We start from the raw sequence: 22478 nt of genomic DNA on the forward strand, positions 1-22478 counted from the left end.
AAGCTAAAAGCTGATCGCCCCACAAAACATTATCCTTACAATTAGGTGTCCATAAATAATTCAATCTCAAGATCAAAGTTAACCAACGCACAAATGGGAAAATTGTTAACCATGAAAAGAAGATGATACTTTTACCTTCCAAAAATAATGATAAATAACAATGTCTGTCTACGTGCTAGTGTGGAGGAGACGAAAACTAAACATATTTTACAAAAAAAGAATGGGATTCAAAATCTCATGTTCCAGTTGGTATCGAGCTTTCCTAGGGAACAAGTACAACACAAATCTACAATAAAGACAATTATGTAGGGGGGGGGGGGGGGGGAACAGGACAGAGAGGCCACAAGCCATTACGAATCAGATTACTCTGCACTTGTAATTATCATAGAGGCGGATAGAAGTATGAAGATATGGAAAAACCGATGAAGAGCAAGCCACCAACAGTGGCTACTGAGCGTTGGGAAATCTTAGATGCCAGCATGCTTCCTCCCACCACAGCCAGAGAGGTACAGATGGTGTGTCCTATAGTGGCCCCAACTGCTACTCCAATTGCATTTTTGTGGGTCGCCAGCTGCAGAAGGAAAATTAAAGGACATGAAAAATGATTTGGGGGGGGGGGGGGGGGGGGGGGAATGCCACCGATAAACAAAATTAGACAAAATCAATCGCGAAAGCAGAAAATGTTGATCGATCTACAGGGGATCAGTTTTCTTACTGCAATTGTCGCTATCTGGCTACGATCACCCCACTCAGCAAGGAATGTTAAAATAAAAGACTGCATAAAAAAGAAAAGATAATATTACATGTAGTGCAAATGTGGTTATTTCAAATAAATGATGCAAAAGTTGTACTTGCCTCCAAAAATATTGGTGTACAGAATCTTGAAAAGAAGCGCCGAACTGAAGTTTTCCCTTGTCCACCATCCAGTTTTTCTTCAACCTAGTTAACAAGATTAATCAATTCTTAGCATGTACCAAATCTGAACCAGGTAAAAAAAGAATATATCAAAAAATTGAACCAATTAATGAGTATAGAATCCCTGCCAGCTGCAGCATGTTTAAATGAGCTCCCTTCCCCATGGCAAGTGACCAGGAGGTGTAATGGGGAGGGAAACCAGGAAACTAAAATTGGAAAAATAAAGAAGCAAAGCAACTAGCATCTATGTGAAGGAAGACACTAGCTCTTGGCATATTTTAGCATGAGTGCTAGAAACACAATCTTAAACATACAGCTTCAACACACTCTAATTGTTTAAAATTTATTGAAAACTACAAAATCATTGGTTGAATTCAATAAATAAGGAGTGAGACCAATACAATTTTGTGATTTCCAACAAATTTCAATTAATTAATAGTGTCTTGCTTGCATTTCTTTTTTAACACTAGTCAAGGCCATCATCAGTATTTTCCTATAAAGAGTAAAAAAAACATACTTCTTCCATTTCTTTCTTCTGTGAAGATTTTGAATCTGATGATCTCCATGCAATGTACAGTAACCTTAACCCAAAGAAAGCATAAAGAACTGCAAGTGACAAAAAATGGATAGGAATAGCTTCATCATATTACACAAAAATTGAACTTATAGACTAGAGTAAAAACCATCAATAAACACAATAGAAATTTGGAAATAAGTAAATGCTGAGGTATAAATGGCAATCCAAAAACAAATTGCTCACAATATGCTGAGTACAGTACATAATTATGACTTTTAAAACCACAAACAAAATTTAATTCACAAATGTTAATGACATTCACAGCTTCTGCCTTTCTATTGCTAACAAGAATTCTCATAGACTTTATACAAGTTAAGATACAACCATTTGGAACAACCACAAATAAACAGCTAATGAAGCTAAATAAATAATACTTTTATAATAAACAGTAAACACAATTAAGAATTTGAGTGAACCCCAGAGGCTAGGCACAGATGGAATGAAATAGACACAAATACACAATCAACTAATACTGAAGCAAAGAATAGTATTTAGAATAAGACAGCATCAATGAAGCACATTGTCACATCCCTAAAACATCTGAACAGTGCTAATTATCATAGCTTCTATAACAGGTGTAGAGTGCAGACTCAACCCTCATAATTCAAAATAATTACTTTTTAACCTGCTTTTTTGCAAAATTCACAAATTATAATATGTAAATCTGCTCAGAAATAAGTATCAAACCCAGAAATTGTACCTGTAGCAGCACTATTCGTATGCTTCCTAGAAATCAAATTTGGCACAATCCTGCCAAGCCCTGTAGAAAGTACCTAATTGACACGTACAGTAACTTTAATCCTGATAACATTAATATGAAAAGTTAGAGCACCCAGAAATAGTGCTCTGTAGTTGCGCAAACCATTCCATCACAACAACACAAAAAGTGCATACAATAATGAGAAACAACAATGCAGAAATATTAAAACCAAAAATGCATCCCATGTTGCACTTACTGTCATTATAATCAGAGCACTGAGAGCACCAGACAAGACAATTGACTTAGGGTGACGCATAGCCATAAGAGCTGCTATTATAAACGTCTCATCCCCAATCTAGCATAAAAAAAATTCAGTTAAAAGCCGTAACCCAAACATGAAAGAGAGGTATCATATAAAACAACAAGCATACTTAATGACTTGACTGCTCCTATTTGTCACAATATAGTCAGCTTGGTTGGCATTAACTAAAGATTATTTAAGTTAGTTTGGCACGCTATCAATTAGTAATTACTTGGTTAAGTTCTCTAGCCTATATAAGTCGCACATTTGCTTTGTTATTTATATCATACACTTCACTCGTTCAATCAATTTCAATTTCAGCTCACTCTCACAATACTCATCTCTTAAATTTCTCTAGGTCTCGCCAACCTTCACGAATATATACAGCATGATAAAAATGAAAAACATAAACAACTCTTGTTCTTGAGATCCAAAATGGATAATGCTAGATAACACACTAGCTATAAATAGATAGTTAAAGGCTAGCATTGAATGTGAACACATCGCAGCTTCGTTAAACTAACCTCACTGACAAGGATCATCGAAAAACTCGCGAAAAATGCGTCGAAGAGTCCAGGACCGGTGGAGTCCAAGCCAAGAGAAAGGATCGAATCATTCTCTATGTCATTCAATGCAATCTGTTCAGAGAAAGCACACAAACATGAAACATTCATTTCCAGTTTCAATGCATTCTATTCAATTCTCACTACAATCCAATCGAACCGAACGAAACGACAGACATAAAGAGAGGCAACGGATGCTTACTTTGGCGCGGCGACCGAGATCCACAGATCCGCCGGAATCTTCCTTCGCGTTCTGAACGAGAGAATCCTGCACATAGAAATCAAACAAGTTATAACCGCGATGCATGAATGAACCGTGAAAAAAAAATCGCGAAGAACGAAAGGATACGAAGTTGACCTGAGCGAAGGTCGGTGAGAGGCTGAAGAATAAGGAGAACAGAAGGAAAATGCGAAGAGCGAGAGGGATTCTTCGATTGTTGAAGCTCAGAGCCATTGTGAGGAAGAAGGAAGAGGTGGAGGGAAAATTGACGGAAAAAGTTAATTTTCTCGGGAAAGTGGAAAGGGGAATTTGAGTGGAAAGGTGAGGGAAAGAGAATAGAGATCTTCAGAGTTCGCGGGATGTGGTTTTCGGATCTGAAATATGTTATGAGGACGGGGTAAAGAAAGTTTGACGGAGAGAGATCCTGTGCAGATCTCCGAACATTGAATTCATTTCTTTTCGCATTTTATATGCGATTTCTGTTCTGGCTTTGCGGGTGTTTCTGCAAATAACGAGACAAGAGGCCACATAACGCGCTCTTTCCTCTTCTCTTCGTCTCTCGCTCAGGTCCTCAAAGGCAGAACCCCACTTCAAAAAGGGTCTCTACTTAATCGGTGAAATTAAAAATTAAAATAAAATATTTTGAAAGAATTGTTCAAAACATTAGAGTATTTGTTATCGTAATTTATTAGTTTTTTTTTTTGTTAGTAAGGGATACTAATTATGAGATTTCATGAAATTATTTTGTTTAGGTCAGAGATTACAAATGTTTCTTAATCAATTAAATCAAAAAATAATTTCGTTTTCGGTGTCTGACATTGATTCAATTATTTTTACTCTTATAAATACAATAAATTTTTTAAGTCTTTTGGATTATTTCACAAAATTATATAGACACTTTATGTTTTTTTAGGCATTACCGTAATCTACATATAAAGATTTTCAACCATTACAGTAATTTCTCTTTTACAAGAGGTGTTAGTGTAAGATTCTGAAACATAAAAAGATAAATGTTGGAATAGTATAAAGAGTAGTGTTATAGAGGTAAATTTGTTAGTTGATTGTTGTCGATATGTGTTACTTACACAATAACGTGTTACTAATGACAGTATGTGCAACATTATAAAAATGAGACAAGAAATGTGTAATATTGTAAAAATATAGGGGTAAAATGTAAGAAAATAATAAATGACAAAAATGTTAGTATTTGCTATTTTTAAACCTCTTGAACTATTTTAACCTATAAACATCTTTTCACACAACGGCATATTATCATTTGACCCTCAGCCTACCACTGAAAGTAGAGAAGTTATATTGCACGAAAATAAAAACAAAAAAGTAGTGAAGTTACTCTTTTATAACTTAAATAATAATAAAGAATATGTTACAAATATTACATTAATTTTTTAATTTGTTTAAATAAATTAGTGTGATTTAGAGCAATTTTAATGTATATAGGGAATATATTTATGAATTTGCTGGTTCAACAAAGGATTTTTGAATTCAAACCTCCATTATGTTGATCTTTGAGAAGTGCTAATAATATATTTTTTTGAACATATTTTTTTATTTTGGTTGAATTTTTTTTAAAACTAGAAAAATTTATGGATGTCACTTTTTTTAATAATTCTCTTAATTTTGTAACTTTCAATAAATTTTAATTTATGATAAAATATGTGTTGGGGAAGAATGTATAACTAATCCTCGTAAACATTTTCTTCTTTTTAGTAAGCCACAATAAAATAACGACTAAAGGCTAAAAATAACGAAATGAAAAAATATTTATATTCAAAATGTCTACCAAGATTTTCAAGCATTTAATCCGCCATTATCAAATCCTTTCAAAATAAAGAAGAATTTAATTTCTTCTATTATTATTTATTAAATTTCATTACAAGTATGTATTGTTAGTTGAGATAAAATTTGCAAAAAATAATAATTAAAGACAAAATTTGCAAAAAGTTGAAGTTTAGGAATAAAAAGTATAAATTAAGCCTATAATTTATAAAATTAAAATCACACAATTACGATATATAAAGATAACAATTATAAGTTGAAATTTTATACAGTTTGTCAACTCAGACAAAAAAATACCTTTTTTTTTTTTCAAAAATACAATTGTATTTGGTTTAAAACAATTAAACATGATTGTTTTAATGCAAAATTACGTTGTTGGACTATGAAGTGTGAACATACGTTTGACACTGCCCCTAACGCTTTTCTAAACATAGCATTAGTTTTAAAAATAAGTAATTTTATAAAATTCATTTTGATTAAAATTAAATCATTTTTGTTTAAACGCTTTTATTTCAGAAATGAGTTTATAATAAAATTTAGTCCAAAATTATCTACTTAACTCAAAAATTAATATTTCCTTTTCTTATTTTCATTCCAACATGTTTTTAGGAATCAATTTGATTTTTTTCTTAAAATTGATCCGTCTAACTATAAAATTATTTTTCACAAATCCCGTTTTTAATTCTCTGAACACACGATTGGGGTGAAATGCTCCCCGAATTCTGAATAAAGTGGATCTCACTTTTTATACAACTAAGAATTGTAACTCTTATAAATATATACTTTTATATACAATTATTTAATTGTATAAATTAAAATTATTATATTGAATGAGTTAAATTATAATAAAAATATCAAAATAATATTTAATTTTATTTAAATATATTATAAAATTGTGAAGTAATAAACTAATAAAATATAGAGCCTCAACCATAGATTCCAAAAGGTTTTCACTTAGCATGATCAGAATCGCGCTAAACATGGGCAGACTAAGTATCAAATCTAGACCTTCGCGTGATCTATGCTAACGCCATCAAGTTATGCCTGGTGTGAATGGGGAAAGTATCAAAATGGGGTAATTTTTTAAAAATTTATTAAATGGAAATAAATTTTGAATTAATATTTAAATAGAGAAAAGTCGTAGGATGATTTATTAATAAAGTACTAAAAAGATTGACAACTTTATTTTTTTTATTTTTACTCGAAATCGTAAAATAAAAATTAAATTAAAACTAATTTAAAGTCTGAAAATTGATTTAAAAATAAAAAAATTGGACGACTTTGAAGTCATATAATCTTTACGGCTTTAAATAATCAATTAAAAAAATTAAATAACTTTGAAATCATTAATTGTTTTATGACTTGAAGTAAAAATTAAAAAAAAAAAAATTATTCACTTTTTCACGATTTCAGTTTAAAAAAAAAATCAAAGTCCTTCATCTTTTTACAACTTCAACGTAAATCATCCTGCAACTTGTTCTTATTTGGGTATTAATTCGAAATTTATCCCCATTTAATAAATTACAAAGAAAAATTACCCATTTTTTATACTTTTGCATGTGAATGGACAACCCCACAGTCCAACACTAAAGTTTTTAGCACGCTTGGGCCTCAATTACAATTACAACTTAGGAAATTTCTCAATAAATCAATTATCCTGATATTATTTAAAGTTAAGCATGCTTGATTATGATTATGAAATTTTTACGTAATAAACTCTTAAAAAATAAATGCATTTTATTGATATGAATAATATTAATAAATTCATTTAAGTTATCCTAAACTTTGCATTCTCACACATTTATCTCTATCAATCCTTCTCATTTTAATGTATATTAATTTCATTATGTGTGATAAGCTTGCCAATAGTCATTTTTGTCCTCTTTGATGTTTGCAAACGAAGAGTATGGGTGGTATATAGTAGGGCATAAAAAGGTAAAAACAAACCTTCATGACTCTATGGACTCTCTCAAAACATGTTATAACAATGATAAATAAGTTAAATTCATATTTAAAAGTGTGTTGTGATGATAAATTGATCCTTAAAAAAATAAGAAATATAAATTTAATCCATAAATATTAAAATGTTTGATAAATTAGTTCAAATGTTAAACTTGAGAGACCATTTAATCATTCAGTTGTGATGCTTAAGGACTAATTTAATAATAAATTATGTTTTTTAAAGATCAATATTAAGTTACAAATTTTAGGAATTAATTTCTCATTAAATTATTTACAAGATTAATATGTCACACTTTTTGTATCTTTCAAGGGACAAATTTATTAACACCCCATACTTTTAAGGAATAAATTTAATTATTTATCCTTACAACCCTTATAAATTATAACAATGACTCACAATTCATATATTACACAAAACATTGAATAAACATGCAGAAAAAAAATATTTAATTATATTATTAATCCTTATTAACCTAAGTTCGAAGATGAACCGATATTCTTTAGTTCTTTCCTTCATTATACCAACCTAGGGTGCTAGGGTGTTTAGTATGTTATAAAAGTATTTTTTTTTTCAACTTAAGTTTTTATTAAGCATACAATTTTTAATCAACACTATTCATTTGTTATCTTATTTATCTATTTAAAAGAGATTTGTATTTTTTAAAGAATACCATCTTCTTTATTGTATATTTTTAGACAATTAATTTTTTTTCTTTTTGAATTCACACATTAGTTTTATTGATGATTAGTTTTTTTCAAAAACTTTGACCAATTATATGTAAACCCAATTGTTTTTATGAAGAATATTTTAATAACTTATATGCAAGTGTATTTTTAGAATAATTATAATTATAGTTTGTTCACCTGCATTCTTTTAAAAAGTGGATTTACATCAACAAATCTCATGATCATTTAATAATATACACCGGTTTGTTTTTTTTAGAAAAAATATGTTAACAAATTACCACAAGGTATATTCTAAGAATAGTTGTAGTTATAACTTGTGACGTACACCTTAAAAAAAAACAAGTGGGTCAGTAAATTCCTTTATAAAATTATAAATATATCTAAATTCATTTGTAAAGTTAAAACAATATACAAAACTTAAAATAAATCGTTGGGTTAAAAAACTTGTCCTTTCATACAGCTCCTCGGTTAAACGCAATCAGTTTCATGAAAACAAGCGATAATTATTCCGTTTTTTTTTCATAACTTTTTCTCATTTCCTTTTATTTTGTAATTTTGTGTATTAATATCCGCTCTTTTTATTTTATTTTATTTTCTTGGGGGTGTCAACTTCATGCTAAAACTGCAAGCCGTCTTCCACGAACTTTTTTTCTGTTTTCCTTTCTAAACCAATGGTTCCAAAATCGATTATCCACTCCATTCACCTTTTCTTCTTTTTTCTTTATGCACCAATCATCAATCACCACATGATAATAAAATATCAACCCATACCTTTTATTTTCTTATTTCCAAATGAAAAAAAATACTTTCAACTTTACCAACTGTCCAACACCAATAAATTATAATAAATAAAGCAAGAAAATGATAAAAAAAAGAAAACCACGAAATGAACGAATGTCATTAGTTACGGTAGCCGTAAATTAAAGTAGTAAACACATTGGAGGTACATATTTCAAGTTATTTTAACATATTCTCTTAAAAATATAGAGAATATGGAACCTCATATTTGCTATAAAATTTCTAAAAATTATTATCCGGCATAAAATATTTTAAAGAAAAGAATAACTTCTACATCTTCATTTTTATTCTCAGGAAAAAAGAGAATAAGTTGATTCTCATAGGATAAGATTAAACATTATATTAGTAAAACATTCATTTTTTTTTTTATTTTTCAACTTCTTTTTACATCTCACTTTTATTAAAAAGTTTCAACAAATTTTATTATTAAACATTTAAAAAAAATCCAAAAATACCATTCTCATTATTATATTTTCATAAATATTATTTCCAGAAATAAAAGTAAATAACTTAAAACCAACTTTTCCAATGTATTGGCGAGAGAGTTTGAGTAATTTGTATTAGATTTTAAAATCTAAACTTGTTGTTACCATCATAATTACAACTATAATAATAATAAAAAACTTTTTGTTATATTTTTAGTTTTTATTAGCGAACAATGCAAGCACTAAGTCACGTGGGAATGAAAAAAATTCATTTTACTTTTCAATCGTCTAGAAATGTAAGAAATACATTCTTTATCGTACCTTTTTATGTACATTTTTTATTAGTCAAAATTTTGTGGATTTACGTGATATTTATTTAATTTTCAATAAATTTTAATATATATTTGGTGGTCCTTATATTGTTTTTATGGTTTTAAAAATGTAATGTGATTGTAAAAAATTTATACGTAATTTTGTCCTAATCATAATTTTTTTTAAAAACTTTAAAAAACTCATACTTCTATATATTTTTTTATTTTCATTTAATTATATTATTATAGTCAGATAAATATTATTTTTTATTATTAATAAATAATTTCTTATCATAAATATATATTTTATTTTTAAGAAACTTTTTTTTCACAGATTTACTACAATAAAAAATATAAGAAATAATTTCTTCACTTAAAAAGGTTAAAGATGCTCTTAAAAAATGTGTTCTCAACATTTCTCCAAATTATTTTAATAGAGAATATTTTTATTATTAAATGTTGTTGACGCAAAAAAGGCAGAGAAGTCAACAAAATTCGCGAATTAAAAAAATTGGTGGAAAAAGAAAAAGGATGTGGAAAAAGGAAACGCAGGACTAATAGAGATAAACCAACGTGTGTTGTTGAAAAAGCGGGTGAAAAAAAATAAAAAAAAAGCGAACAGTGTAGTAACAGTAAGAGATGATTGGCGAGGTGTGATTGGTTGGTTTTTATTCCTTGTTCTCGTTTGTGGAGTGGAGAGAACACAACGCCACCATCGCATTCTCTTTTTTCTTTCTTTCCGCACTATCTTTTCTCCATAACTCTTTTTTATTTCTCCTTGCAAAAAAAATTTGATTATTATTATTGATTTTATTTAACTGTTGTTGTTGTTGTTGGAGGGTGATCGTAGTTTATGAGTGAGTGAGGTTAATGGAATGTGAAGAGTGACGGGACGGTGATGATAGTATTGTTACGCGTGTATGGAATTCGATGCCGCGATTCCCGTGTCTCGAGAGCACTTACCTCAAGGTCCTTTGCTTTTTCTTCTTCTTCTTTGAAATGATATGCTTTTGTTTTTGTTCCGATCACGCGCGTTTTCGTGATCCTGTTTATCGCCGATGATCAACGATGGATGATCGTCGTGCTTATTTTGCTTTCATATTTTGTTGCTCTGAGGTCTGATTTTGTGATTCCGAGATCTGAGATTGCTTTGTTTCAGTTTCTTCTATGTCTGTTTTTTTTTTTTTTTTTTGCGTAAGGGACTAACTTGCATTTTTTTTTTTAAATTGGTTTCCACTGTGCTTGTTTGTGTGTTGATGATTTCTTAACTGCTTTGGGAATGTTCTGTGTTCATGTTTGTTCATGCAATTTTGTTGTTCTGCTTTTTGACTGGACAATAAAAACTACTTTTTCCTAGTTCTCTAAAATTCAAATTAATAATGAATATAAACTTTCCTGATTTCGTTTTTCAATTTTAGGTTTAGATACTGTGGATTACTTTCGTGATAAATTGTTATTACTGAAGTGATCACTTTAATAATCGTTAATCTAGGTGCAATCTATGGAAATTTTTTTAATGAGTATTTTACAGTTTAAACCGTTTTCACCAGGTTTTTTTTTTTAAAGAACCTGGAGTATAGAGACCATGGCAACGTTGGAAAAGCCTTGGGCTCATAGCAAAACGGATTTTCAATGTGGTTTGGACAAAAATATCAAACTGAAGAAAATGTCCTTGAAAGTTGAAATTTCATACATATTCATAAGTCAAAGCCAAGTTTGTATTACACTGAGATAAATAAAGTGAGAAATAGAAGTCTAAATTAAAATGATGTCTCTTTTTGAGAGATTGACTTGTTCATATGATGTTGTTTCAGATGCAATGTGGCAAATTAACTTGAGGTCAAGTGAAACAATGGAATCAGAACCTTATCCTGAGCATCCAGGAGAACCAGATTGTTCATACTACATTAGGACTGGCCTTTGTAGATTTGGAGCAACATGTCGATTTAATCATCCTCCTAACAGGAAGCTGGTATGATCCTTCAATTGCTTTTGGACAAATTGTAATTATAAATTTGTTATATATGTATTAGATATTGTTGGTACATAAATTTTGGTTTTTTTTTATATTAATTTATTCCAAACACTCCTCTTTTCTATGTAGAATATCCCAGGCGATGCAATCAATAGACAGTTGAAACCATTTGCTGTTGTCTCTTTATATTCTTCTTTCAACAAATGTTCTTTGCTTAGTTTATTCCTATTAAAAATGCTTGCATTTTCACTTACTCAAATGGATTGTCAGTGAATTAGCAGACAGCAAAGATGCTCACACACACTTGGGAGGATATAACTTGCATTTGTGTATAGCTATTGTTTTTTTTTACACATCCATGCTCTTTTCATGAGTTAATTTCTTTTAGCTGTTTTTACCCATTTTTTTAAAAAATAATCTTGTTGCTGTGCTGTATATGGTCAAAAGTAACTATCCTGCTGTACTGTTGGTACTTTCATTTCGGTCACACATTATTTATTAAATCATATAGTTACCTGATAGTTTTTTCTTTGAAAACTATCAGGCTATTGCCGCTGCAAGGATGAAAGGTGAATTCCCAGAAAGGATAGGACAGCCAGAATGCCAGGCATGTACTTGTTTATCAATGAATGCATAAGGTGCACATTGCTTGTTTATGTGCATGCTCTGTGAATTTTCTTTTTGATAAGGTGGAATTTTATAATTTTTCAAAATTGTAGCACTTGAATTATTTAGGATGTGTGGAATTACCTGAGAGTATTCCTCTCAGCACTATGTATTTATACTTAAATCTGATTACAATTCAAATCCCTAATACCAGATATATCCTAAATTGTAAGGCCAAGAGATGAGGATATGATCTATATGGGACAGGTGATTTGGATCCTTGGTGAACATATCTGCTAGTTGATCATTAGAGTATACAAATGAAGTAGTGATATCCCTAGAAAGAATCTTCTGTCGTATGGCAAGCAACCCTGGTGTGTTTTGTTTGCCCAAAGACTGGATTGTAGGCAATGTGAAATGTAACATGATTATAACAAATACATTTTATAGGATTTGTCTTGCAAAACCTCAAGTCTTGAAATTATTGTTTTAATCATATATAAGTTCACAAGTTGCAAGAGCCATATGCCCATACCGCAATGCTCTACTTTTGTACTTGATCTCGCAACTGCAATTTGCTTCTTGCTTTCCATAAGATGAGGTTAGCCCTAATAAGGATACAATGTCCAGAAGTTGATTTTCTATGACTGGGAGAGCTTGGATCTGCATATTCTTCATACCTAACAATGTCTGTATGCCTTTATTTTCATAAATCAATCCCTTTCTTGGGGAACTCTTGACATATATCTAGATCTGAATAACTATAGTCCAATGGCTATCACACAGAGAGTTAAGGATTTGATTCCCAACAAAGGAAATATCTAGCCCAGTCATGATGTGAGACAGTGAGAGTAGTTTTCCCACTAATCTACAATATCAACACGAGTCTGCTACTCATTATTGAAGTTCAACATTTAGATTCATAGGAGCATAGCATTTTAGTTTCTTCCAAAATATTGAGAGCATATTTCTTACTGAAAAATGGCAATATCTGTAGAATTGGTAGTTTTAAACACTCTAAGGAATGGAGGTGGGAGGAAAGAGATTAAGCCGTCAATGAGAGTTGCATGCCATCCATTTTCTTTATCTGTTGTCTCTGGAATTATTTATCTACATTTATTTGAAAAGTGGTATATTTTGGGTTGAAAGTTAAGAGTATTTGAATTTGCTTTCTGTATAAAAATGTGTTTGTCTAAAAGTTGAGGTAGCTGGTTTATGTTTATCTAAACTAGTTCAGTTTAACATTCATCTTTTGAAAATCAATTAAACATTTTACTACTTGAAGCACACTTTTTTTTCCAATTATTTTTGTTTGTCTAGTAGTATTTTCCTATATAGTTATTTGATATACAACCTTTATCTGCTTTTAGCAAATCTTGATCATTGATATCTCCATGAGCTATAGAAAGCAAAGAAGTTAGGAAAATGACTTCATATCAAACTATAAATGGTTTATTTGATATTATTTTCTTATTTGATTTTATAAATTATGATTTTTATGTGTATTATCAATGTCAATACTAACCTTTTACTGTCACTAATTTTGGTCTTGATATAGTTTATATATCATATATGTACTTGTGCATTTAAACATTCACCATATTACAAATACTGATTCCCTTTTTTGTGCTTTCCAGTACTATTTGAAGACAGGAACTTGCAAATTTGGAGCCACATGCAGGTTTCATCATCCTAGAGACAAGGCTGGGATTGCTGGAAGAGTTGCCTTGAATATTTTAGGCTATCCTCTCCGCCCAGTTAGTATTGAATATTTACCTCTTATTTATATCTAAATACAGATAAGGCAGTAGTTGTTTGTCAATTTGTGGCCATTCTAGTTTGATTGCTTGTTTGGTTTGTAGCATAATTATTTTGCCTGACACACTTTTAGACTTAAAAGCTTTAATTTAGATAATGATTCTTTCTGTTCTGTATACATCTTAAAATTTTTTTGAGGTAGCTTTGGATACTTCTATTTTATATCTGACACAGGAAAGTTTTGCTGGACTGTTGATATTCATAGTCTAATTCTACATTTTCTATGTTTCTTGTTGATACAAAATGACCCTGAACTGATAATTCTTCTATTTAATATCTGACACCTGATTGTTTTGTGGGATTACTGATATTATTAATCTAATTCTATATTTTCTTTGTTTCTTTTTGATACAGAATGAACCAGAATGTGGTTATTATTTAAGAACTGGACAATGTAAATTTGGGAACACTTGCAAATTTCACCATCCTCAACCAAACAATATGGTGCTTTCCATGCGAAGTTCTCCTGTTTATCCTACTGTCCATTCTCCAACTACACCAGGTCACCAGTCATATGCGACAGGAATTACAAATTGGTCTAGTTCATCGTATATTCCTAGCCCACGTTGGCAAGGCCCTTCAAGTTATGCACCTTTAATTCTACCTCAGGGAATGGTTTCAGTGTCTGGGTGGAGTGCATACAGTGTAAGCTCATCCATTCTTTCATAGAGGTTATACAGAAGAAATAGAAAGATGTGATATTCTATGCTTGTGACAGATTAAAAGGCACATTTTTATCTAGAGAGTGCATGTTAAGTTAAAAATGTGTTTTCCATTTACTATAAAACGATTCATGTGCTTTAATCTAATGGCTAAGCTTTTGGGATACTTTGTTCATGATGGCATGGTATCAAAGCCTCTATCACCTTGTACTTTAGAGTCCTATTCCAGTTATATATAAAACCATTTCAGTGCTTTCACCTAACAACTTAAACCATTGAGAGAGTTGGTTCATGACACCATCAATTATAATTCCTTCAGATTTTAATCTGCCTCTGTGAATGGCTGTTTGGCTCTGGATTTTTAATTTTATTGGGCTATTTGGATGTATTCCCCTCCTATGTTCTTGTCTATCAAGGTATTTTTCTTATGGAAAATTGAGCTTGTAACTTGCTGGAGAGAAATTTAATCGCGTTTATTTTTCAAATAATACATTGGTCTCATCTATCTGATTTTATGGTGAACGATTATTAATATAATGCCACATGGCAGATATGTACTGAGCTGTTTTACTGATCTTGCTGTTGCTAATATGTATCCACATCCTAATGAAACATTAATTTTTCCAGGGTCAAATGGGATCAGACAGTCCACAGCAAACAATGGCAAATGGCCAAAGCTATGGAACTTCTCGACAAAGTGAACCAGCAAATTCAGGATCCCAGGGGGCATATTCTCAATTTCGTTCTGGCTCTGTTCCTGTAGGGTTCTATGCGTTGCAGAGGGAGAACATATTTCCTGAGAGACCTGATCAGCCTGAATGTCAATTCTACATGAAGACTGGAGATTGCAAGTTTGGTGCAGTCTGTCGTTTCCATCATCCACATGAAAGGATGATTCCTGCTCCTGACTGTGTTTTGAGTCCTATAGGTCTTCCTTTACGTCCTGTGAGTTGATTTTTTGCTCGAGTTCTATATACCAAGTTTATTTTTCATTAAGATAGATCTTTTTACCTGAATTTACACTTCATTATAGTTCTCATAGGTTTTGCATTTAGTAAGGCCTCAAAAAAGAACTAGTCTTCTTAAATTTGCTTGTAGATTATTTAATTTGTTACTGTATTATTCTTTAGTATTTACATTGGTCTATAATGAATTTGAATCCTCTAATTTTAGCTTCTAATAGGGAGATAGACAATTAGACATGACACATTTGTGGGAATATATGCAGTAATTTTAGGAGCCTGTGCTGGAAATTTGGGTCCTCCGATTTAGGGTGTTGTATCTACCTCTCCTAAAAATGACTATAACTTAATGTAGGAGCTAAAATGAGCTACAGTGTAATTTGTAAGCCCGAATAGTGTTGTGTAAGTCACACCATTTTAAGGAAGATGGTGGCTATACCTTTTGGTGTTCTGTCTTGATAATAACTTTTTCCGTTCTTTGACAACATGTTTTATCGATTGTTTTCAATGTTAGGGTACTAACATTTTCAAAAGTTATCAACATAGGAATAACAAGTTCCTATCAAGAGAAGTATAACTTACTGGCTATCATAAAATGGTTTAAAATAAATACTTTTATTATGGCATGTGATAGATCCCCACCTAAGAAAGTGTGTTTGGAAGATCTTACATGAGAAGCAGGGGATATGATTCCCAAGTAAGAGCGACTTGGCAAGGGGAGTAACAAATATCCTATGGAACATGGATCTCATGTTGGAGAGAGGGAAAAGAGCGGAGGCAGTGCAGGATATATGGCATCAGTTTCTGTCAGGTTTCTATCAGTTTGCAATTAACATTTTCATGAAATGAAAGAATCTAAATCACTCTATATTGATGGAGTATTTTTATTTTTAAATATTAGGAAGTAATATGTCCTAGTTCTATGTATGACACCCTAGACATGGTTTAAATCACAATAGATGAGAAACCCTATCATTGAACCATGCAAGATCATTTATATATGTTTGAATCAAGACAAAGAAGAATTGTAGTTTTAAGTGTAACAATAATCTGAAACCAACTTAATGGTTTGCAACTCTAAAATTGAAGACAGAAGAGATAATTAAAACTCTTGAATTTGGCTAGGCCTAACTCAAGTCCAAAAGTTAGCTCATGAAGTGAGAATTGGCCCAAGCCTTTAGAAGCCCTACTTTTGACATATATTGTACTGGAAAAGCCGTGGGGTCAGGTAGAGTACACTGGGTAAGTCACGAGGTTAGGTTTATTTTAGGACAGTTGATGGTGGCCCAATATCAAATCTATGATAGACTTTGATATCTTCTTGAGGTGAGGATTGCATAAGCCTTTATAAGCTTTACTTCGGCCATATATATAGTTGATGTGGAATCTCAACAAAAACATAATCAATATGAATTATTTGAAATGTGCGCTTCCCTTTTAATGTCTAAATCAAATTGTGAGATCTGATGGTATTGATGTTGCTTCCTGTGCTTCTTGATGTAGCATATCATTTCCCAAAATTTGTGTCTGATATAGTTCATTCTTTCAACTGTGCGAAATGCAATGGAGTATTTTAACTAGATACATGACTTCTTTTCTTGGGTAAAGTGAATAAATTCATAAAAAAGTTGTTTTGTTGTGATTACAGGGAGATGAGAATATATGCAATTCAGTATTGTCTTCACACTGATTTGATATTTTTATTGATTTCAGTACATGCTAATAGAGGTTGTGTCCCATTTTCCTACAGGGAGAGCCCCTGTGTGTGTTCTATTCACGTTATGGCATATGCAAATTTGGTCCAAGCTGCAAGTTTGATCACCCAATGGGAGTCTTCACCTATAACATGTCTGCATCACCTTTAGCTGATGCCCCAGGACGGCGTATGTTAGGTTCTTCATCAGGAACTTCTGCATTAAATTTATCATCAGAAGGACTTGTTGAGTCAGGCTCAGCAAATCCAAGGAGGCTTTCATTATCAGAAACTCGACAGATACCTTCTGGTGATGATAACATTGATGAAGAGGGATAATGATGTCTCTTGGAAATGGGTCATTTGCTTGTTACAAATTTTTTTCAGGGGAGAAAAAGGGTAATCTGTAAATTGATTTTCCCATTGCTGAAGATGTACAGACTACAGAGTTCATGTCAAGCTGATTCTTTCAAACCTGCTATTTAATGCAGTTGAGAGATTCAGTTGTTCTGAATTTCATGCTGTCACATTGTATAAATTTTACAAATATTTGTCACATTTGGTGAAAACCCAATGTGAACATTTCTTCAGTCTATCTATTTAATGTTTTCCTAATATGTAAAAAGTGTTTTTCTGAATAATGATCAATATTTGGCTCCTGTGTGAATCTTTCTTTGGTGCAGGTTTGAAATTCAGTGCAAAGACTTTTCTTTATGCTGTCTACTGTGCATACATAGAAATCTTTTTCTACAGCAAACCAACAGTATGATCAATATCCTTTTATGTTCCACATTTTTTTATGTGTCTACTATGCATACATAGAAATCTTTTTTACATTCTTATCAGAATATAGCAGCAGTTCAATGAAGTCTTAACTGTTGTATGTGTGCATATTTTCTTCAAAGTTAAAATAAAAGCAACTGTTCTAGAATTTTATATGTAATTGTACTTTCCCATGATATATTTATTCTTTTTGCTATGATTGATTGTCCTAGATAGAATTCGTTTTGCAGAAGTTGAAGGAAAAGAGTCTAAGCTGTGAACTTTGGTGGTGGCAGCAGAAGCTTGTTAATTTTACGCTGTTTTTCAGATGTCAAGCCTCAACACAAATGTGACTTCTGTTCTTGTAGGGTTTAGGCTACAAATTACTTATTACATGCTTCAATTAATGGTGTGGGTGGATGGTCCTTTCCGGCTTAGAGTTCGATTAACAGTTCACATGCTAAATCATGGTTGGGAGTTTAAATCTTTTCTTGAGGCTTTACTAAAAGCATCATTTCAGTGGCTGAATATAGATGTATTTGATGCATTGCTCGCTGATTCTAGTATGTGTTATCGATATGCTTTCACAGGTACTATGTCCATTCTTTCTTCTTTTATTTCCTGATTCAAAGAAACGTTGTGATGATCATTGTCATGATTTGCACTAATAATGTCTTTTGCAGTCTTGTGCTATCACCCAAATCTTGAGACGCGTGATTTACTGTGCTGGATTGCTAGTTTTCTGAATCAGAAAAGAATAAGGGAGTGTTCTTACTATTTTAAAAAACTTCAGTTCTCAAAAAATTATAAAAATAAAAGAACTTGTTTGATTGACCTGTTTTATTATTAGTGCGTTTTGTTCCACATTCCTGATGTGCTTTTTCGAGTGAGAAGTTAATAGTTATAGCTTTCATATTTTTTTTGTGGAATGGACGTGGTTTTTGGCTTCTGGATGAGTTTTCAAACACACTATTGTTTATAACTAGTTTTTGTCTTAATATTTCATGGTGAGTGATGGCATGCTTGTATTAGTGTCAATTTCGTTCAAAACAACGTCCATTTTGTAGCTGACGTAAAATCTAATAGCTTCAGATTTTACATGTCACGGATATGAGTTCCTGTGGATTTGGAACCAAACAAGCTGAGTCAATTTGCATGTTAGGCAACTTTTCAAGCTTCATTGGTTAGTAGCCCCCAGAAATACGCAAGACTTCTGTGGGATACACAGCATTTATTTAGTTAGTTGGCGAGTCACCTGGGCTAAAATCTGAACTACTCAGAAAGAAGGATAATTTCTTTTTAATGGGAAAATTGGTTCAGATTGAATTTTTCTTTTGTGGGAAAATATTCTTTTTGCGGAAAATATTATTAAAAGTTAAAACCATGGATAACACTGAACAGATGGCGCATATTAACGTTGTAATTGTAAAGCAAAAGGATAAGCAAACTAGATAACTTTTTCTAGCTATTGGTATTTCCGTGGTGTTCAGCTCTGCCCTGCGCTTTCACTAGCCACACTCTTTAAACCGTTCTGTGTTTTTGCCTCTAATTTAGTGAGTGCACGAAGTTAAAGCTGTATATGACCTTATAGTATCCCTAATATGAATTTTTTAAGTTATTTTTTTGGTTTCCATGATGTTAAGTAATTGTAAAAATTTTATATATAATTTTGTTTAAATGCTAAAAAATTCTAAAAATTTTAAGAAACTCACTTATATATTTTTTATTTTCACCTAATTATGTTTTAATTATGATGTTGTTATATGTCAAATAAATATTATTTTTATTACTAAGAAACATTTTTTTTTTGGAGAAAATACAAATCTTTTTTAAAAAACTTATCTTGTCACATAGATTTTTTTTAATGGTAAAGAAACGGTAAGAAATAATTTTTTTCAATGGTAAGAAATAATTTTTTTCACTTAAGAAATTCTTACTATAATAAATATTATTTTTTATTATTAAGAAACAGTTTCTTGTAAACAATACAAATTTTAGTTTTAAGAAATTTTCTTATCACTTAAATTTGTTCCAATAGAAAAGAAATTGTTAGAAATAGTTTTTGTATTTAAGAAATCCTTCGAGAAATTACAGTGGAGATGCTCTAAGAAATAAATATGTTAATCTTTCTCCTTTTTCTATATTTGGTGACGTGGAAGTGGAGATGTAACCCTCTCATCTTAATCAAATACTACTATACTTGAAAGGAGAAACAAAAGGAAAGTACACACACTAGTGATGAATATCTCTACACTGGAACCACGGGTATAAAAAATTAGGTACACAATTAACGTGCAAGAGAGTGTTCGAGAAAAATTTATTCATTAATGTATTGTGAGTATTTTATGATGTTTTTGTCAGTATATTTATCATTTCTAATAAAATTATGGAAAAGCACACATAATGCGCTTACTAATTACTATAAAGTAACCAAATTTCAAACCGAAATGGTCGAGAGGTTTATAAAATGTTGAAAATTCAAATCCATGTGAAAGCATAAATAGTTAGCCAGTCCAAATATGGGTTGTTTTCATGCGGGTTAATTATGTTTTCATTATTAACTTTTTTTTTATAAAAAAAATCACTTTTTAATTCTTAAACAATTTTTTTAATCATTTTGAGACCTTGTATTTTTTTTATCATTCTAATTCCTATTGTCAAACAATAGCTTTGATTAATGATATGATAGTTACATGAATAATCATATAATTTATCATATCATCAACGAGTCTAAAATAAAAATGATAAATTATTATCTTTCATCAATTAGTTTTTGTTAGTTACCTTCAGTCAAAAGTTGATGTTAAATGACATTGTTATCATTTTTTTTAATTTATTTCAAATAATTATATATAATAAGGATAAAAATGGAAAAAATATTTTAATTACTATATGAAATAATATTTTACCATATATTATTAGCTGATGAAAAGCTTCAAAGCCTTTTCTTTTAATTATATATTTTTTATTCACAAAATTTGAATTTGAGATTTTGTTTAATGAATTTGAGTCTAATTTTACTTTGACCAATGACATTAGTAAAATATTTATAATTTTCTAATACATCATAATTTATTTCTTATTTATTCGTTTTACATCCCATTTTTACCACTTCTTCTTAGTTAGGTGAATTGATAGAACGAGGGTGTTTAAGATTCGACCCATTCCACCAACCTAGTCTGTCACAGAACTTTAAACGGGTCTAGGATTTAAAAAAATAGACCTAGTGTCTTTTGAGATGAATTCAGATTATACTTTGAGTGGTCTCAACCGGTCTAATGTCATGTATTCTCTTAAAAATATAATTTTTTAAATATTACGCATTAATGATACAATTTCTTGACTTAATAAATATTGTTTTATGCAAAAGAATATTATATTTATATTGATATCATTTATCTTAATACATAGATAAAAATATAAATTAATTGTAATTATATACTAATTTAATTCTACAATTTAACTATGTATAATGTTAAGATTAATACGTTGTGCCATCAAGTTGGGTTGTCTCAAATATAGTTAGATCTTGATTAGGCCGAGTTACTGTTGTTTTCATAATTTGAAATACATGAAAAGTTATAATATAAGTATAGTCCCCATAAATTAATATATATGGGTATTGTCCCATAATATAAAAAGTCATAATATGAGTATTGTTCCTGTAACTTTAAATTTTTAGACTTGCTAAAGCTCTAACACTCATGTTAGTTGTTGTTTTGACATAATAATAATAATAATAATAGGGTCGGCAAAGTGTGTGTGCGGGTGAAGAGGGGAGGGGGTTTGTCTGGCATCATGGACAAGGTTATAAATTCAAATTTTAGTGCGATATAAAAAAATAGGATACACTGATTCGTCATACATAAATGATATTGAATTATGTTATTTATAGGTGTTGAATAATATGGATTAAATGAGACCGAGTTAATTGATGTCATTGGTTTAATTGATGTCATTGGTTTATTACCTGTGATACCTTTACTCTGTTCGATAAATATGTCAAGTGTTCATACACTTGCCATGATAATAATTTGTGAAATAAAAATGGGAAAGAGACTTTTCTTAAAGTTAGAATGAAAGATATTTTTTTGAGATATATAACAATGACTTGGTGGTAATGAGAGGACGGAAGGGATGTGAGATCATAAGTTTTAATCCTCTTATTAACAAAAATTAATAAATTAATGATTAATATTTACTGATAAAAAAAGAATAAAAGATATTTTTCTATGTTGGGTTATCAACTTGACAAATCAACCTTGTTTTGGTTGAGATTTGTAAAGGAGTAAATATGTAAATATGTTTGATTTTGTTGAATTGAAATGAATAAATTTGTTAAGCTTAATTATTTAGGTTTTTAGTAGACATGAGATCAATCCAAAGATTTCTCTCTTTTTATAGTGGTATACTTAAATAATAATTATAATTATTGTTATTATTATTATTTTTAAAATTTTCAAAATAGTAAATAAATAAAAATGCCTTTTTTTAAAATAAGTTAAAAGAAATAGATGTGGTAACTACTAGTACTACACATTTACGACTAATAGTACCTATTACTATTAGCAAAGGACCACCCCGACCATCTTATACTAACCGTCATTTCCAATATAACCCTCTGTGTGAGTGCCAAATTGCATCCTCTGAATCCATTTATGATAGAATTAGTGAAGACCCATATGCTTGATGCATATATATTGTGCATCTATTCACACAAACCCAATAATTATAGTCAGGTCCA

General features: G+C 30.6%; 2 protein-coding genes across 5 annotated transcripts; one reads left to right on the forward strand and one right to left on the reverse strand.

Annotated features, from left to right (window-relative positions):
- Window positions 1–112: 112 nt before the first annotated feature.
- LOC114396626 (GDT1-like protein 3) lies at window positions 113–3858 on the reverse strand. Its single transcript, XM_028358711.1, has 9 exons — window positions 3415–3858; window positions 3259–3324; window positions 3018–3131; window positions 2449–2547; window positions 2193–2265; window positions 1433–1521; window positions 856–939; window positions 716–775; window positions 113–571 (listed from the first exon to the last, which is right to left on the reverse strand). The coding sequence occupies exons 1-9, from the start codon at window positions 3508–3510 to the stop codon at window positions 383–385; spliced, it is 870 nt and encodes a 289-aa protein (XP_028214512.1). The 5' UTR covers window positions 3511–3858; the 3' UTR covers window positions 113–382.
- Window positions 3859–9899: 6041 nt separating this feature from the next.
- Window positions 9900–18745, forward strand: LOC114396001 (zinc finger CCCH domain-containing protein ZFN-like). 4 transcript variants are annotated; one of them, XR_003663177.1, is made up of 10 exons: window positions 9900–10225; window positions 11071–11228; window positions 11776–11838; window positions 13475–13594; window positions 14010–14300; window positions 14945–15262; window positions 17030–17371; window positions 17656–17735; window positions 17972–18324; window positions 18418–18745. XR_003663177.1 is itself a non-coding variant. In XM_028357894.1 (7 exons), exons 1-7 carry the CDS (start codon window positions 10177–10179, stop codon window positions 17309–17311), a joined length of 1281 nt encoding a protein of 426 aa, XP_028213695.1. In that variant the 5' UTR covers window positions 9901–10176; the 3' UTR covers window positions 17312–17631. The 4 variants fall into 4 exon arrangements, 1 of the variants encoding a protein (XP_028213695.1); XR_003663176.1 differs by having other exon boundaries at window positions 17986–18324; XR_003663178.1 differs by lacking the exons at window positions 17656–17735; window positions 17972–18324; window positions 18418–18745 and adding an exon at window positions 15914–16090 and having other exon boundaries at window positions 17030–17164.
- The last annotated feature ends 3733 nt before the right edge of the window (window positions 18746–22478 follow it).

The sequence above is a fragment of the Glycine soja genome, chromosome 18 (genome assembly GCF_004193775.1).
Source record: "Glycine soja cultivar W05 chromosome 18, ASM419377v2, whole genome shotgun sequence".
In the NCBI taxonomy this organism is placed as follows: domain Eukaryota; kingdom Viridiplantae; phylum Streptophyta; class Magnoliopsida; order Fabales; family Fabaceae; genus Glycine; species Glycine soja.

Bases quoted from the DNA above. Each gene is read 5' to 3' on its own strand.
- LOC114396001 (XM_028357894.1), top strand. From the start codon at position 10,177: ATGGAATTCGATGCCGCGATTCCCGTGTCTCGAGAGCACTTACCTCAA. The intron at 10,226-11,070 runs GTCCTTTGCTTT...ATGTTGTTTCAG, and splicing joins TCGAGAGCACTTACCTCAAG to ATGCAATGTGGCAAATTAAC. The intron at 11,229-11,775 runs GTATGATCCTTC...GAAAACTATCAG, and splicing joins ATCCTCCTAACAGGAAGCTG to GCTATTGCCGCTGCAAGGAT.
- LOC114396626 (XM_028358711.1), bottom strand. From the start codon at position 3,510: ATGGCTCTGAGCTTCAACAATCGAAGAATCCCTCTCGCTCTTCGCATT. The intron at 940-1,432 runs GTATGTTTTTTT...CTTGTTAACTAG, and splicing joins AGAAGAAAGAAATGGAAGAA to GTTGAAGAAAAACTGGATGG. The intron at 572-715 runs GTAAGAAAACTG...TTCCTTCTGCAG, and splicing joins GCCAGATAGCGACAATTGCA to CTGGCGACCCACAAAAATGC.